The sequence below is a fragment of the Sprattus sprattus genome, assembly GCF_963457725.1.
Source record: "Sprattus sprattus genome assembly, chromosome: 11".
In the NCBI taxonomy this organism is placed as follows: domain Eukaryota; kingdom Metazoa; phylum Chordata; class Actinopteri; order Clupeiformes; family Clupeidae; genus Sprattus; species Sprattus sprattus.
Window position 1 is genome coordinate 17,185,853 of NC_137909.1, and position 16,708 is coordinate 17,202,560.

General features: G+C 45.9%; 1 protein-coding gene across 1 annotated transcript; it reads right to left on the bottom strand.

Annotated features, from left to right (window-relative positions):
- Positions 1-9,735: 9,735 nt before the first annotated feature.
- cUnh2orf42 (chromosome Un C2orf42 homolog) lies at positions 9,736-16,639 on the bottom strand. Its single transcript, XM_080847010.1, has 9 exons — positions 16,538-16,639; positions 13,923-15,122; positions 13,612-13,725; positions 12,680-12,784; positions 12,186-12,293; positions 11,784-11,891; positions 10,916-11,016; positions 10,287-10,449; positions 9,736-9,899 (listed from the first exon to the last, which is right to left on the bottom strand). Exons 2-9 carry the CDS (start codon positions 15,097-15,099, stop codon positions 9,760-9,762), a joined length of 2,016 nt encoding a protein of 671 aa, XP_080703136.1. The 5' UTR covers positions 15,100-15,122; positions 16,538-16,639; the 3' UTR covers positions 9,736-9,759.
- Positions 16,640-16,708: the final 69 nt, after the last annotated feature.

The window sequence follows — 16,708 nt, forward strand, 5'->3', positions numbered from 1 at the left end:
CACACACACACACACACACACACACACACACAACTATGGGCTATCACGGCAACAAACCCAATTTCAATGAGATGTTAGCCCTGACCTGTTGTTTATTACAAAGAGAAAGGAAAAAAACAGTCTCAATTGACCTGCCGATTTTCAGCACCAGACTGGTGACCTATTGGTGACCCTTCACCTTTGAACTGCCTGGAAAACAAATAGGGCCATCAGGTGATCGTGTCGCTGATAAGAGGTGATTGGACACGGCTGATCATGTTCAGCTAAAAATACTGCACCCAATCAGAGTCCTCTGACACAGAGCTGAAAGCTAATATTCGTGTAAATCCCAACACTCACACCTACAGTTTGTGAGTGTTTTTTTTTAGATTCAACTTTATTGTCATTGTACAGAGTACTGAGACAACGAAATGCAGTTAATGAGTGTGTGTGTGTGTGTGTGTTTGTTTGTATGTGTGTGTGTGTGTGTGTGTGTGTGTGTGTGTGTGTGTGTGTGTGTGTGTGTGTGTGTGTGTGTGTGTGTGTGTGTGTGTGTGTGTGTGTGTGTGGGGTGTGTGTGTGTGTGTGTGTGTGTGTGTGTGTGTGTGTGCATGTGTGTGTGTGTGTGTGTGTGTGTGTGTGTGTGTGTGTGTGTGTGAGTGTGAGTCACGATAAAGGTATTATTAACAGTAAACAACACTCTATTGTTACAATGCTCTAAGTCCATTATTACCATCTTAAAAATGGTTACAGTGCTTGTATGTGTGTATGTGTGTGTCTGTCCTTCTGTCTGTAAAGCCATGTGTGTTTCACAGTGACAGTATTGGTACCAGAACTTCACTGTCACATTGCTTCAAGACACACCACCATTATTATCTTATAAATGTGTGTGTGTGTGTGTGTGTGTGTGTGTGTGTGTGTGTGTGTGTGTGTGTGTGTGTGTGTGTGTGTGTGTGTGTGTGTGTGTGTGTGACAGGTTGACAGTAACCGTCTACTGACACACTTCTGCAAATCAGTATTCCACTATTATTACCGTCTCATAAATAGGCATTGTATTTGTAGCGGACAGTGTGATTATATGTATTTGTGTGAGTGACTGTGTGTGTCTGGTGTGTGTGTGTGTGTGTGTGTGTATCTTACACTGACAGTAATAGTAACAACACTCACGACATGTTAGTACCCATGCCTTCAGAGTTGTGTACATGTGTATGTGTGTTCTGCGTCTCTCTCTCTCTCTGTCTCTGGTGTGTGTGTGCGTGTATCTGTCAGTCAGCCTGTCCAGACAATGTGTGTGTGTCTGTCACAGTGACAGTAACAGAGGTAGTGGCTGTGACAAGGACAGATCTACAGTATCCTGGCATCACTCCTCTCTCTCTCCCTCTCTCATTCTGCCTCCCTCTTTCTCTCTCCCTCTCTGTCTCTTTATCTCTCTCTCTCTCCCCCCCCCCCCCCCCCTCCCTCTCTCTCCCTCTCTCTCTCGCTCTCACACACAGCGTCCGCTGGCGTTTGCCTGACGGATGTGGCAGGGGCCATGTTTCTTTCATGAGGCTGGTCTGGAGGGGGTAATTAAATCTGCCGTGGCACTCATTACAGCCACCTTATCAGCACCGAGGAAGCGCTCCAGCAGACAGCGTCGCTTTTGTTCCCCTCACATGCAGGGACACAGAGAGAGGGAACAAGAGCGAGAGAGAGAGAGAGAGAGAGAGAGGGAACAAGAGCGAGAGAGAGAGAGAGAGAGAGAGAGTGTGACAGAGAGAAAGAACAAGAGGTTGGAGGGGGGGAGGTGGGTGGAGGGTTGAGAGGGCAATTTTCTCATTGTAACCGACACCGCTGGTATCAGGTTGGCCATCTTGGCACGGTTACAGAAATACCTGTGTCAGCAGACAGCCGAGGGCTCAGAGCTGCCACAGGTTGGGCCGCGGCGAGGCCGGAACTACACTCATGCCAATGTCCACAAAGGACCTCTGCCAGGCCGCTGCAGTAGCCTGTCATGGCTACAGGGCGCGTTGTTGTGCAAAGTTCATGAGCACCAGATGCGTGAGGCTGTTGTCTGACGGCTCTCCTGGAAGGGAGGGGGGAGAGGACCTCAGCTGAGATCTTTGCTGTGGGACAGACACGTCTCTGTTGTCTCTGTCTTTCCCAAATACAGACAAACACTCACTTACGCTGACACACTAGTAAGGACTTAGACTGCACTGGTTTTAGAAATGTGTCTGTGATGGGATCACTTTTATTCCAAAGACATGCATACCAACAGCAAACAAAATGTCCTCTTGAAAACACATGTTAACCCTTGCTTCACAGGCATGTGCTGTCCAGTCCTATTCAGACATAATAAAGTACAACCATTAGACAGAGGGTGACCCCTGAACAGATCTACAATGCCTGTGCCAGATCTGGGCCAGAGAGTCAGCCACATGGCACACCAGACTACGGCGCCCTCAAGTGACGGCCACCGGTACTTGAAATCCACTTTGATAACAGCTTGCAATTTCACCACACCTCCTCTCCTTCTCCTTACTTCGAAATCATCTACCTTATTTCACCTCTTTCACAAATGAACCTTCACCCATTTTCCTCGGGCTCCGCCATTTCTTCACCCCTCCACACACACACTCAGAGAGAGGAGAGAGAGAGAGAGAGAGAGAGAGAGAGAGAGAGAGAGAGAGAGAGAGAGAGAGAGAGAGAGAGAGAGAGAGAGAGAGAACTCTCTGAGCTCTGCCTCCTGTCCGGCCTGGTCTGTTTCCCCACATTTCAAAGCAATTATTCCATGTTGATTTAGCTGTCAGGGGAAGCGTGTGATTTATAGACTGGGAGCCCATGCCAGTGGACCCCGGCGAGGAATTGCACAATATTGCGGTGGCGTGCTCATTTGCCTGGCGATACGCTAGTGTGTGGCGCGGATGACGGCCACACAATGCCATGTAAATGAGCCTGGCAGAAGCGCCATCACTCACAGTGTCACAGGCTCTATCCCATTATTATTTATTATCGTAATTGCCCCCTGGCTCCCCCACGGCAACGGCGTACACCGATTGATGTATCTGGGTGACTGTTCGTGGTACTAACAGACACACTCTGGTGTGTCCGTGCATACACACAGACACTCACACAGACATAGACATACATGTGGGAGTGAGTTCTTAGGTGGGTAGTTTCTGTGCTGTTTGTGTGTATTATCTACCCCGCCACTGGATCGTATAAAAAGGCCAATCTATATAAAATGGGTGATACCCTCAGTGCATATGTAAGTGTTGGTAATGGCATTGCATCAGCTAGTTTCTATATACATATATAATCTATATGTGTGCGTGTGTGTCTACATGTGTGCTTTACAAGTGGCACATTCTATACACCTTTTCTAATTAAAAGTCTGTTTGTGTAAGAGCACTTTGTGTGTCCATGCAGAGAGAAGGTTAGTGTGTGTGTGTGTGTGTGTGTGTGTGTGTGTGTGTGTGTGTGTGTGTGTGTGTGTGTGTGTGTGTGTGTGTGTGTGTGTGCATGAAGGTGTTTATGCAGGCCCAATTATGTATGTGTTTAACCTTTTGCCCCTCGTAGCGATTAAACACCGCTGGCTAACTGACATCATTTCCAGGATGAGGCTCTCACTCCAAATTAAATTCTGATCGGTGACACTTTAATGCTATTAGGAAATTAACCTTACCGAATGGAACATGCCAAGATGGGGCTCTTTAAGTGGCTACAAGTAATGACGGCCTACACAAGTGATGGTTTATGTATGAAGCCTGAGTTTGAGGCTTTATTGTAATCAAATGGCATACCATCAACATCATCAATCCTTTTTGGTAATTAGCGAAGACGTGAGTGAAGGGAACAGTAGAGCAATGGGAGGAGAGATTAATTGGCTCAATAAGAGGGAAATGAGATGACAGATGCTTTGCTGTTTAATGATTTAATTCATTAGAAGTGTTGTGTAAGATCTGTGTTCAGAAGAACAGTAAATAAGGCAAGCCGGTCTGACTGGATGTAGTTTGTGTAAACTTACAGAACAGGAAGTGACTTGAGGCAAAGCAGTGCAAGGCAAAGTTTATTTATATAGCACAATTCATTCACATTGGTAATTGAAAATGCTCTACAAGTAAGCAGATAAAGGACATAGAAATAAAAGGTTTAAGTGCATTAAAACAGTAACAAATAAAAGATTGAAAAAGGAAATGGATTAAATCATTTGAGGCTAGTCCTCGCGATGTTCAACTGTGGAAATAAAGACATGACGGACACGAAGGTGAACAAAAACATTGTAATAGTTAATGGGATAATAAACAAAAAAAGGACAGAAATAGTAGCCTTTATCCCTCCTTTGTTTAGACACTCTGCTCCCTGCATGTGTTCCTATGCTTATATTCTCTGTCCTCACCTCTATTTTCCCTCTCCCCCTCTCCTCCCCCCCCCTCTCCTCCTTTCCTCCCCCCTTCCCTCCTCCTCTCTTTTCCGCACACACTCTGTTTTTTAACAAATGAATTATGAGTGTAAACAGAGCCCATGAATCAGGAGCTAACAGGAGGATGTGGCGCAGCACAGGGCCATGCATCAAAAGAGATGAGCCTGGAGAGGAAGAGAGCACTGGAAAGAGAGAGAGAGAGAGAGAGAGAGAGAGAGAGAGAGAAAGAGAGGGCAGAGAAGAGAGAGAGAGCAAGGGAGAGAGAGAAAGAGAGAGAGGGCAGGGGAGAGAGAGAGAGCAAGGGAGACAGACAGAGAGAGAGAGAAAGAGTGTGAGAGAGAGAGCAAAGGAGAGAGAGGGAGATAGAGAGCAAAGGAGAGAAACAGAAAAAGAGTGGGTGAGTGAGCAAGATACAGAATGGGGGTGAAGATAGTGAGAGAAGTGGTGGCGGAGGCAGGAGGCTTTGAATAGGCAGCAGAAGCTGCTTCGGGGTAAACATAATGTATATATTGTCTGCGATCATTTGCATGCGCAAGTGGGGCTGAAGTAAATTTTATTAATGGTGCTGCGCATTGGTGAAGCGTGTAGGTATATTCATCATGTCACTAGAGCTAATTGAATTGCAACTGAATTACAATGAGCTATGATTCGATAAGCTCATACTAATATGGTCTGCGAAGACAAGTCGGCATCCAGCACCTCTCAAGGCAGTATGTCAACCTCACATGCCAATCAGTTGTCTTTAAACAAACCTACTGTATAAAAATCTATTGAGCTTGGTCAGGCATGTTCGATTTTCAACTGCCCGCCCCCACACCTCCCTCCCCCCATCCCCTTTGCTCCAGCTGACTAACCGTCTGGAGCCCTACCCATACACGAATCATATCGCATAGGAGCACTAATCGATTCCAAAATGCTTGATTGCTGCTGGTGATAAATGGAAACCTATTGTTATCCGATTGGATTGGAGTGCGGCCATTTAGGCCCGTCCCGGTAAGTTGCTGTACTGACTGAGAGCAACTGAATGCAACCTTAAGCATGGGCCGCTAACAGTGTAGCGGGAGCAGGTTGTTGCACTTCCCAGGCATGTTGTAATTTGATGTAACCAGAACAGATGTGAACAAAGGCTGAGGGAGGGGCGGGGGTGGGGGGCTCGGGGGTTAGCCATCCAGTACGTAATGGCCATTGACAATTCATTTCGGAGGCAATCCATTCACCTGTCTGTCCCAAGCTCCCCCCAGTAGCATGGAGACTGGATTAATCATCATGCCATTTTAAATCATGCATGTGTGTGGGCACATGTGCGTGAGATGTGTGACTGTGTGTGTGTGTGTGTGTGTGTGAAGGGGAACAGACAAATGAGAGAAAGAAAGAGAGAGGGAGAGGGAGAGAGAGAGAGAGTGGTTAAATTGAATCTGATGGAGGTGTGTAAACCTTGGTAATGGAGGCCGTGTCTCAACTCAGCTCCAGTTCCTCCCTCGTCTCCTCTCCTGCTGGCAGAGGGCTGAGGGAGTGTAAAAACTAGGCGTGAGGAGGTTGTCACAGCTTACTACTCGCACCAGATGCTCCGTCTCGACTGAGGGTGCAAGGAATTTACATGCCAACACTCCACCAGTCAACAAGGGATGTGACACAACAACACTTCCTGTTGGCCTGACACTTCAGACACTCCGGTAGCTAGGTGATAAGGTTCTGTGTGGCAACAGGTTTGTCAAATGCGTCACAACAGTGTCACAACACAGCCCTGACATAATGGTACACAAATCCAGGACCTTTGCTATCAGGTATAAAAGACTGTGGGCCCGGTCTCACAGTTTGGCGCCTACTTTTGATAGTGGCTTATTTTTTATTTGCCCTTTGGGAGACCAAACAAGAGTGCTTTTAAGCCTCTTAAGCCCGATGTTGGTGAGAGAGGAACACTGGCGTGTTCTCCGGGGTCAGCCATGTGTGTCAGCGCGGGTTGGAGTTAATGGCACAGACGCCAACCCGGACCCGGGCGTGTTTCTTGTCAAGGCCTTTCTTCAGTTTGTCAACGGTTGCCATGGCGGTGTTAACATGATCTGTCAGTCCTTGTTCCGATAGGCACGTTGGCAAGGGAATGGAACTGGCACACAGACTCAGACTGTGTGTGTATGTGTGTGTGTGTGTGTGTGTGTGTGTGTGTGTGTGTGTGTGTGTGTGTGTGTGTGTGTGTTTGTAAAGAAAGGCGGCCTTTCACACAGAGGAAAAAGCTCCATGGATGCGATTAAGATAGTCATTTTGTGTCTTTTTGAATTGATTACAAATCTTTTAAACCCTCAAGGGGAATACAAAACTTTTAAGGTTATGGTAATGGCCTGCAGTTATAGTGCAATTCAACCTCTCTCCTCCCCTTATTCTCTCACTCTCACTCTCACTTTCACTGTGTGTGTGTGTGTGTGTGTGTGTGTGTGTGTGTGTGTGTGTGTGTGTGTGTGTGTGTGTGTGTGTGTGTGTGTGTGTGTTTGTGTGTTTGTGTGTGTGCGCATAAGTGTTGAAGAGTTGCACATTTCTGTTGGCCCTGGTGGTTCCTCTCAGAAGGATACACAATAACAACAAGCTGTCAAGGCCAGCAGTCACAGTTCACTATCACCTCCATGTCACCACACACCCACACCCACAGCCATCCACACACACACTCACTCACACACACACACACACAGACCCACACACACACAGAGACAAACAGACACACATACACACACACACAGACACACACACGTAACACCTAAACCCATTCTCGTCTCCACTCACACTAAACTCCCCCTTGGCATTTGAAATGTATGCAACCGCACATGTGGCTGGGTCACGTAAGTTGTTCTACCACTGAATAGTTTTCTTTCTTCTATCTGTCTATCAGTCCTCTCTCTCCCTCTCTCTCTCTCTCTCTCTTTCTCTGGAACTTGCCATTTGAGCTGTCATCGGCTTCTTTCTCCTCCGTGTCCCTCTCTTTCCCAACATCCTCTTTCATGTCGTTCCAACTTTCAGGCTCGCCTCATGTCAGTCCGACTGTCTGTCTGTCTCTCTCTTCTCTTTCTCTCTCCCTCTGTCATAAACATGTCAAGCGCACATCCAGGCTTCGGGGGTGTGTGTGTGCGTGGGGGTGGGGGTGGGGGGGACGAGTGTGGCGGTCCACCGGTGTCAGAAAAGATCCTTTTGGTGTTCTTGGAGCGGATTTGAGCATCTCATTTTGCCTGAGTGACAAAGTACATAAACACATGCGCCGATGAAAGGTGCTGGCATGTACCCGTGTCTGTGCTCCGAGAGCGGGGAACACATATCTCCTTCCCTCAGACACACACGCACACACACACACACACACACAGACAGACACACACACACACACACACACTCCACACAACAGAAACACTTCATGCCAAAGTACATAAACACAAGTTTGAGGCCTTATCACTGGTTTGGTACAATGAACCAAATTGTTTATGAAATCCTCTTAAGGCTCTATAAGATGCTTATAATGCATTAATACCTCTACACATCTCACACAGAATGTGACAATAATGATGCATCATGTAGCCCATCACCTGAGTTTTCATACTGCTATAAAGAAAGCCTTGTGTATACATACAGACCATGTGATTTTACACAATATGGACGGAGAAATGCCCATTGTGTTTTCCACAGTCTGTATAGGCTGTTTTGGGTTTTGCTGTGAGTGTTGCTAGCGAACATTTTGGAATGATTTAAAGGGTGTCCCTAATGGCCTCCCTCCCTTATGACAGACTTCCTGTAAAGAAACAGGCTTTCCCCCCTCGCATTTTTCTTCCCGCTGACAGTGAGAGGTCTGCTCGGCCGGACAGATGAAGAAGGATGTGGTCATTAGGGCTCGGTGATGGATTGCTTTTCCTGCCAGCAGGACGCGCCGCACAGTCATTTCGCATCAGGGCCCCGATTCAAACCCAGCCACAAATACCCAGACAAGACAAATCAACTCCACTTTTTTATGGAGTAATCATTAAATCTAAGTACAGCCAGATCTGTGGGACAAATATCCCACAATGAATATGCAGATTATACCGAAGATAAACTGCATGCCATCTACTGGCAGCATATTTTGTGAAAATAGATGCACACCCACGCATCTTTGGCTTTACGACCCTCACTGTAAATAATGCCTCCTTGGGTGTCACCATAAACTCAGTATAGTGGCCTCAAAGGGACAAACTGACAAACCCCTGATCACTCTCACCGACAGGCTGTGCTATAAGTAGCTTGTCTCAATGTCACTACCAGTTGACATGTTGTCCAAATGTGTTGTAATGTATGCTTGTGTGTCAAACAATCCTTATCACTTTAAAATGTTGCTATTATTTTGCAGGTGACTTTTTATCTACATAGTAATTTAATTATTTTAGAAAAAGTGTTTCAACACATGATATTATTCTCGTCTTTTGACTTCAGATAAAAACCTGGAAAGCAATGAAGATATTTATGAAGTCTTTGAGAGAAGGAAAATTAGTCATACTTTAAAATGTACAATAATTTATTTTGAATGATTATGAATCATTACTCCTCACACATTAGTAGTTCAGTTGGATCACATGATGTGTAACAACATTTCACTGAACAAGTCTTCACATTTTGGATTTGAGGCACTCAAAATGTTAACTGAGGTTGCCCTCTGGTGTGCAGAATGGAAACTACAGGCAATGCAGAGCCTTGAAACTTTCTCAGCTGTTAGACAATCGACTGGAAAGTGTGATTTCTTTACAACTAGAACTACAATGAAAATAACAGTCTTTTTAAGAGTTAAAGATATCACATAATCAACCATTTAGCATCCATTTCAGGTTCAAGGCTTTACTGATTCAAATGTATGTTTGATATGGAAGCAAAATTTCCATAGACACAAAAAAGCAGAATGTTATAACAGCAAAACTATAGCTGAAGCACTGCAGCTCTATAAAAACTTAGGAAGGAACCATGAAAGTGTTACATGAACCTGCATGTCCACATCCCTGCAGAAATACTCTCTGCACTCCTCAATTATAACTAGGCAGAGCACATGGAGTGTTTTAATACTGACAGCTAAAACAGGCTGAATGCAGCAGCAATGTGCTTAGTTTAAATTAAGGTATCATAACCATACATCCACCCATGAATAGATGTTTCCAGTTTATGCCACTGATTTCCTAACTTGGAATAAAATATTCGCTCTACCTATACCAGGATAGGTTCTGAGAAACATTACCCCCTTGTGGTTATACTTAACCACTGCAGGTCCAAAAATACCTGCATAGTCGAGACAATCACTTGAAGAACTTGAGTCCTGTGGGCTGAGATTGAGGTTTCTGAGTCTCTGCTAGTGTCAGACCAGTATTCTGTAATGTATCAGTGCAGTCTCAGTGCTCCGTGGGGCTAGTGGGCTGGTGTGAGTACTCAAAGCGAAGCCGCAGCTCGCCCACCCTGGAGTGGGGCAGGATGTCGGGAATCCACTCGATCACAAACGGCGTCGGCTCCTTTTGCCCTGGAGAACAGATGCCTGAGGACAGAAGAGCAGTCTTTTAGCAAGATTTTAACAAGATCTTAAAGCATCTAAGGTTCAGAGTAAAAACTTTTTGAAGTATTGATATCTAACATGTTATGTTATATTATATTATGTACTGTAACATAGGGACACAAAGTGATAAAGCACACATACTCTCTGTACATACACTGATATAGGCAAGCAGCTTTATAGTTTAGACACACACACACACACACACAAACACACACACACACACACACACACACACACACACACACACACACACACACACACACACACACACACACACACACACACACACACACACACACACACACACACACACACACACACACACACACATACACACGTGCGCGCGCACGCATACGTACTGACACTTACCCACTTTAAGAAAGGTGTGTAGCTCGTGGGGTCGGATGGCCTGGGGCCGGTCTGTCCGACCGAATGCCTCTGCCAGGGGTTCGGTGGGGACCTCCGGGCAGGTGAAGGGTGAGTAGGAGCCGTCACTGTTTCTCACGAAGCTCTGCGTCAACTTCAAGGGCAGCTGGGAGGATGGTCATTGGAAGAGGGGGTCGGGGTGGGGTTGGGCAGAAACCAAAGGCAAGACTGGCATTTAAAATTTTAAACATCATTGACCTTGTTGTTGTTTGGTGCCTACATCACAGCAGTTCACAAAATTATCTCTGGGTAGCTATACTGTCTATAGCTATAGACTCACTGACACACAATCGCACTTAATGAAAAGTATATTTTTGATTTAACTGATTTCCTACTCTATTAGAATATAATAACAATGTAACTTCTGCTAACTAATGTCGTTGCTGTCACATTTAGTAATTACAAATAATAACAGGCTAGTTGACTTAACTGATATAAGTTCTTAAGATCTAATGATATATTGTAGAATTATGACCAATTTGCTTTTGCAGTGAAGCTAAACAATACGAGTCAGCCATAGAAAACCAATATGCAAAGAAGATAAAATAGAAGCAAAGCAGAGTGAAGAGTACCTCTGGTGTATCAAAGATCTGTTTGACGTGCATGAGGTTGGTGATGTGCCAGGTATACTTGGAGAAAGAACCCAGAGGCAGGGCGTCCTGGCGGACAAACGCTGAGAAAGAGGAACACGAGACTGTTAGAACATGCTTCACACTTGGCCAGAGGTGACGGGTTCTATGGTTACGCTGGGCCCTTACCGCAAGAGGACACAGGTTAAATTAACATTGCATTTATTGAAAATACTAAAAAATAATTAAGAACTGCAGTCAAAAGCAAGATGTCTAGGGTCAAGAAAGAGATGTATGTAAGTGCGTGTGTGTAACGTGAGCATCAGGAGGATGTTGGAGATGATTTAAGAGAAGGTGCCTGTGGGAGAGAGATCAACAAAAGTGACAACTAGAAGAGTAATGGGTCTAACAGAGAACAAATCCCTAACAGAGAGAGAGCAACCCCTTTTATACCCAAACCCTCTAACCAGGTGCGTGATTAACTCATTAATCTAGCCCTGTCTGCACTATATCTGTGCACTGATAGTGCAAGGCCTGAAGAGGGCACAGGAGGTCGTAACATCATAAATCCAGCAACATTTTCGTGGCATTAACTATTTTTTGTAAGAAAAGGGTATTACAAATACATTTATTATGAGAGATCTTCATTTATAATGACCTAAATGGTGTCAACTCTTCTTGTCTTTTTGATCAAATCAACAAAACAAACCAAAACAAGTCAACTGTCATGAACTGAGGTACAACCTTACGTTGCACCGTGGCTCTGGTCATGTCCTGCCCCATATGAGTCCTCCACTACTGATGTGGCAGCTAAGTCTACTAATGTTTGTGTGCAGTAGGCTATGTGGGGATGATTGTAGAGGCCCCTCACCGGTGGTGGAGTTGGGGAGCCGTCTCTTTTTACTCCCCAGGGAGAGGCGCTGCTGCAGGGCATTGAAGAAGGACTGTGGGATGTGGAAGACCAGGGGCTCCGGTTTCCCTACGACGTTCATCACAACACAGCTATCAGGATATCATTACCAACACCACTATATCCTTCAGCGTCAACACTATTACAGTAAATCCATTTACAACCAATGATAAAAGGCCTTTCAGGTGATTTGATTCTGAACATGTATTAAAGATGTATTATTATCAGACATGCTCAGTGAAAGTGTAAATGTGAAATTATTCTGCTTCCAGTTCTAAGCAGTGGAATACGTACACTAGAAATGTATATTAATATATTACTACAACATGGAGTAGCAGTGAGTATTGCATGCGTGTGTGTTACCATCAAACTGGTAGTGCATTGACTGGTGGATCTTCTCATTGACGCTGGCCAGCCAGTGCTGAAATGGTAGGGAGACATGGGCCTCGTCCACGGGCTGGTTGTTCCCTACTAGGTAAACATTAGGTCATATGAATTACATTCTCATATTTGTGTCAGCAAAAATGTGTAATGTGTTCATACAAAGGTAGAAGGCATTCAGACCTGGATGATGCACATTAAGATAGACGCTACTGTTTTGGTTAGGCATATGAGCAATAATGGGACATATAGTGAATGTGTGCGAACAGGAAAATCACATGGCTTAAACGTGCTGGGTAGGGAGGGTTGGTGACAAAACTAGAAATTTACAAACATGAACAAACGAATACAGTGGAACTGGGGAAAAGAGTAGGAACAAAATGAATCAAGGAGCAACGGGGCCGTGAGAGGAGAGGAGAGGAAAGGGAGAGGAGAGGAGAGGAGAGGAGAGGAGAGGAGAGGAGAGGCTGGCAGACCTGGGGTCTTGTGCCCAATGGAAAGAGCGTGTTTCCGGATGCTGGGCTTGCGGGGACCAAGGGCCGGAGCAACGGCCTCCCGGACAGCCAGAGTGGGACAGGCCACTGGTTGGGCCAAGTGGAGACAGTAGGAGACATGAGGGAGACAGACAGGAAGGCAGAGGAAGAGACAAGACAGGCAGCAAGAAACAACAGAAAAAGAGACATGAGACAGAGAGAGAGAGAGGGAGAGGGAGAGAGAGAGCGCGCACAGAAAAAAATAGATGGGGAAAAAACAGGAAGGAGAGAGATGGAGAGGCAGCAGAGAAGGAAGACAGATGACAATTATAGAGACACACAGAGAAACAGCACATTAAGTGACATACACACAAAAATAACAGAAAAGGAAGTAATCAGAGTTTCATATCAGTAAGACAGTAGGGACGGGTCAGGAAAGAGACAAAAATACCATAACAGACAGAAGATGACAGAAAAACTGCAGAAAGTCTGGAGAACATCAAAGGAAGAACACAGTTGTGTATCATTTTGGCTAACACCATGACAGGATGCATAAATATACGAGACTGACATGGTGGAAATGATTATGAATTGAAAAATGAGGCATTAATAGTCAATACCCTGATTTGAATTGCACAGAGCTTTAAATGAGCACATTAGGAATGGTCTCCTTCCTGCCTGTGTTGGCAGAATTATAAAAGTAGTGTCTGTTGGTTCTGTGTTTTCTTTTCATAGAGGCCCTATCAAAGAGTAGACAGCTTTCTACTTACGACACCAGATCCATCTTCTCTTAAGAGACAACTGGGTGAGTCTGAAAGTAGTTAACGTGGCAATTCTATTTATACTCCTCTCTGTGTTTTGGGTCATCATCTTATGAGAGGGTCATCATGTTACATCTGTTGATCAGCATGAAGCACAAAGGAAAGAAAGCTGACCTGTGATTGGCTCCTCTGCTTTCAGCCTCTTTGTTCTGTGTGGAGTGATTGGCTCAGGAACGGGCTGGGCATCAGAGGCACAGAGTGCTGAGAAGCCAATGCTCATCTGCAGCCCTACAAACACACATTCACGCACAAAGGTATACACAGGTATGCACACGCACACGCACACGCACACGCACACGCACACGCACACGCACACGCACACACACACACACACACACACAATCTGATGTCAGTCAACAACAAAACATACAAGACCAATTATATTATGAGTAGAACCACTGCATGCTTAAACTAACATATAATACCATTTGAACAGTGGCTGAGAAAGTGAGCAAATTCCACAGCCAGTTTATCGTCACTGGCAAAGGCACAAACACAGGCGTAGAAGTGCAGACACCGCGTGTCTCCCATGGATTTAGGCGAGAGAGGCGACACATCCGCTAGCACTGTCTCTTTAACATCAGAGGAGCCCAGACTGCCCAGGCTGGAAGGCTTCACCCCCGGAGGTCCTCTGCCCCCAACACCAGCACCTTGCTGGCACGCACAACGGAAAACCACCCCCCCACTCTCACCCTTCGCCCCAGCACCTCCCACGGTGCAGTGCAGCAACCCCAGTGGTTGGGCCTCGCTTGTGTGACATTTGACCACCAGTGAGTTCCGTGAGACCCGCTGCACCAGAGGGCCCAGGGTGTCCGTGGCCAGCTGCCACAGCCCCTGCCGGGTCTGGGGTGAGACTGGTATCCCCTCCAGCACTGAGCTCTTCAGCGGGAGTGGCGTGGCAACCTGGCCAGCAGGGCACTCCATGGCCTGCCGCACGTGCCCGCAGGGGCTGTCTGAAGCCTGGGGTGAGGAAGATGGGGGTGGAGAGGAAGAGGCGCCCTCCCGCTGGTTTTGTTGTTGTTGTTGTTGTTGTTGTTGTTGCCGTCTGCAGACGGGCAGGAAGCAACGCCCGAGGCTGAGGCGGGTGAGCAGTGTGCCGTCGGTGGTGGCGATGGCCGTGTCGGTGAGCGTTAGCTCCACAAAGCCCCTTTGCTCCGGGCCCCGGCCGCGCTGGCGCAGTGAGAACACCTGAGGGGCCCCCGCTGAGGAGGAGGATGACGACGAAGATCCTCCACTGCCACCATCCACAAATGCACCTCCCCCTACAGCTCCTCCTCCATCCGTCACAATCCTCACCACCTCTGAGCCTCCTCTAACTCCCTTCTTCCCCGACCTCCGAGCTCCAGTCACCGTCCCATCTCGAAAGACAGCGCCACAGGCCTTGTTCTTGCAGCTGAGGCCCCGTGTGCCGTTGTAAATGCCACACTGAGGGCACTTTCGGATGCCACGCAGGGTGGGCTTCCCCAGGTTGGACAGGAAAGCTGGAGTCTTCATCCTGTCCCGGGGTTTGGCACACAGACTGCCAGAGGAGGAGGCCTGCAGCGCCGGGGGAACCACTGTCTGTGCCAGAGGCAACGCTGATTCTACTGGATGACCCTCCATCAGTCGATTGTGGAACCACTGTCCTACAAAAAAATATGTTTAATGCCTTATCAATAAAAAGGTAATAAGTGGCAATAGCTAATTTTCAGTAAACGTAGACAACCCATTAATTTACGGAACCGACGCAAACGGAAGTGAAAGGGAGCGCCTGGGACATGGGTAGTGTGTCAAAGACTGCATTGCAAAACAAGTCGCATTTGGAAAGAAATCGGTTGATTGATACCTTGTTATATATAACTTAGCCAACTCGGTGGTAGTTTTGAAGGGTTGCTCCTGCATAAAATATGATCTGGCATAGTTTGCGTTAATATATTCTGCCGTACGTTTTTAGTGACACGTTTTCTGATTTTAGATCACTCTGATGTCAGTAAACAAAATGATGAAAGGCTTAAGCATCAACGGGTTTTCAACGCAATTGGAAAGAAAGAATAAACGTCGATCAGATAAACACTGGAACAAATGTGTTCCAATGGTCCCAACTCCCTGAAAATTCTCCTTATTGATTTCAAAGTCTATCATCACTCATTAGAGCCAATCATGTTATAAAAACCAATGTCTCTGTCATACTGTGGCTCAGGTAAGCAGTCTTTACACGTCTCAAGCAGCTAAATGACATTTTCTGACGAAGCAGTCAAGACAGGCATAATCAGTAGAATTTTAATTATATTGTGAATGTTTGGGTACATGTCCACTGTCTCTCTCTTGATGGTGCACAGATCAGAATCAGTTGAGTGCCCTGCATCACTGTGTTGCGCCAGCTCAAGTTCCAACTCCACATCTGCAAACTCAAAATAGGGCATCACTGATAAGACATGAGACAGTTAAGTTGGGCTCCACGGCCTGCTTGTTTTGTTATTGTTTTAGTGTTAAAAAGTGCAGTCAAATGGAATATTTTGACATTATTTCAATTTGCTTCCAAGTTATTATTATTATAAATTATCGAATGCCTACAGTATATCTTATCAAAAACACTCAGCCTGCCCTTTGCAACTGTTACGGTATGCACTGTGTGTATTTTGCGTACAGGTGAGGGCGCTACTGCACCGACATACTCAGCTATTTCATCGTGAGATTGTAGACCTAGTTTTGACATCCAAAGAAACGTATTACATTAAAACTAAGCCATAATGTATGCTACAGTGTTGCAGGCCGGCATACTTTTATGGAGAGGAGCTATTAAAAACGAGACAGCAAACGATTTTTTTAAAACATGTAATTTTCCATCCCTATTCGAACATGATCGTGCGATGTAATATACTACACTTGCCATAATAAAGTATAATTGTCTGTGTCTGGGTGCTTCATCTGCTAAATTTGCATTTAGAGGCTCGTAAATTTGATAACAGATAGTCACAGAACAATGAACTGTATCGACTCTGCGTGCATTTTAGCTGCGTGTGCCAATATAACCTCTCAACAGTTTCGCTAACATGCCTACCTTTTCAAACCCTAATGTCGTGGCGCTGTATGGTCGGGACTCGCATGAAACAACGGGCTACATGTTCGTCTCAGCCGTCGCCATTGCTCCTTACAAACGAGCCACATGACTGCGTCTGTAACGAGCCTTGTGGTTGGCTGTTCGGCTGATTACGCAAAGCTAGAGGGTTGT

Excerpts from the sequence above, each read along its gene's own strand:
- cUnh2orf42 (XM_080847010.1), bottom strand. The coding sequence starts at position 15,099 with ATGGAGGGTCATCCAGTAGAATCAGCGTTGCCTCTGGCACAGACAGTG. Across the intron at positions 12,294-12,679 it reads CATTGGGCACAAGACCCCAG|TAGGGAACAACCAGCCCGTG; the intron begins GTCTGCCAGCCT and ends ATGTTTACCTAG. Across the intron at positions 11,892-12,185 it reads AATGCACTACCAGTTTGATG|GGAAACCGGAGCCCCTGGTC; the intron begins GTAACACACACG and ends TGAACGTCGTAG.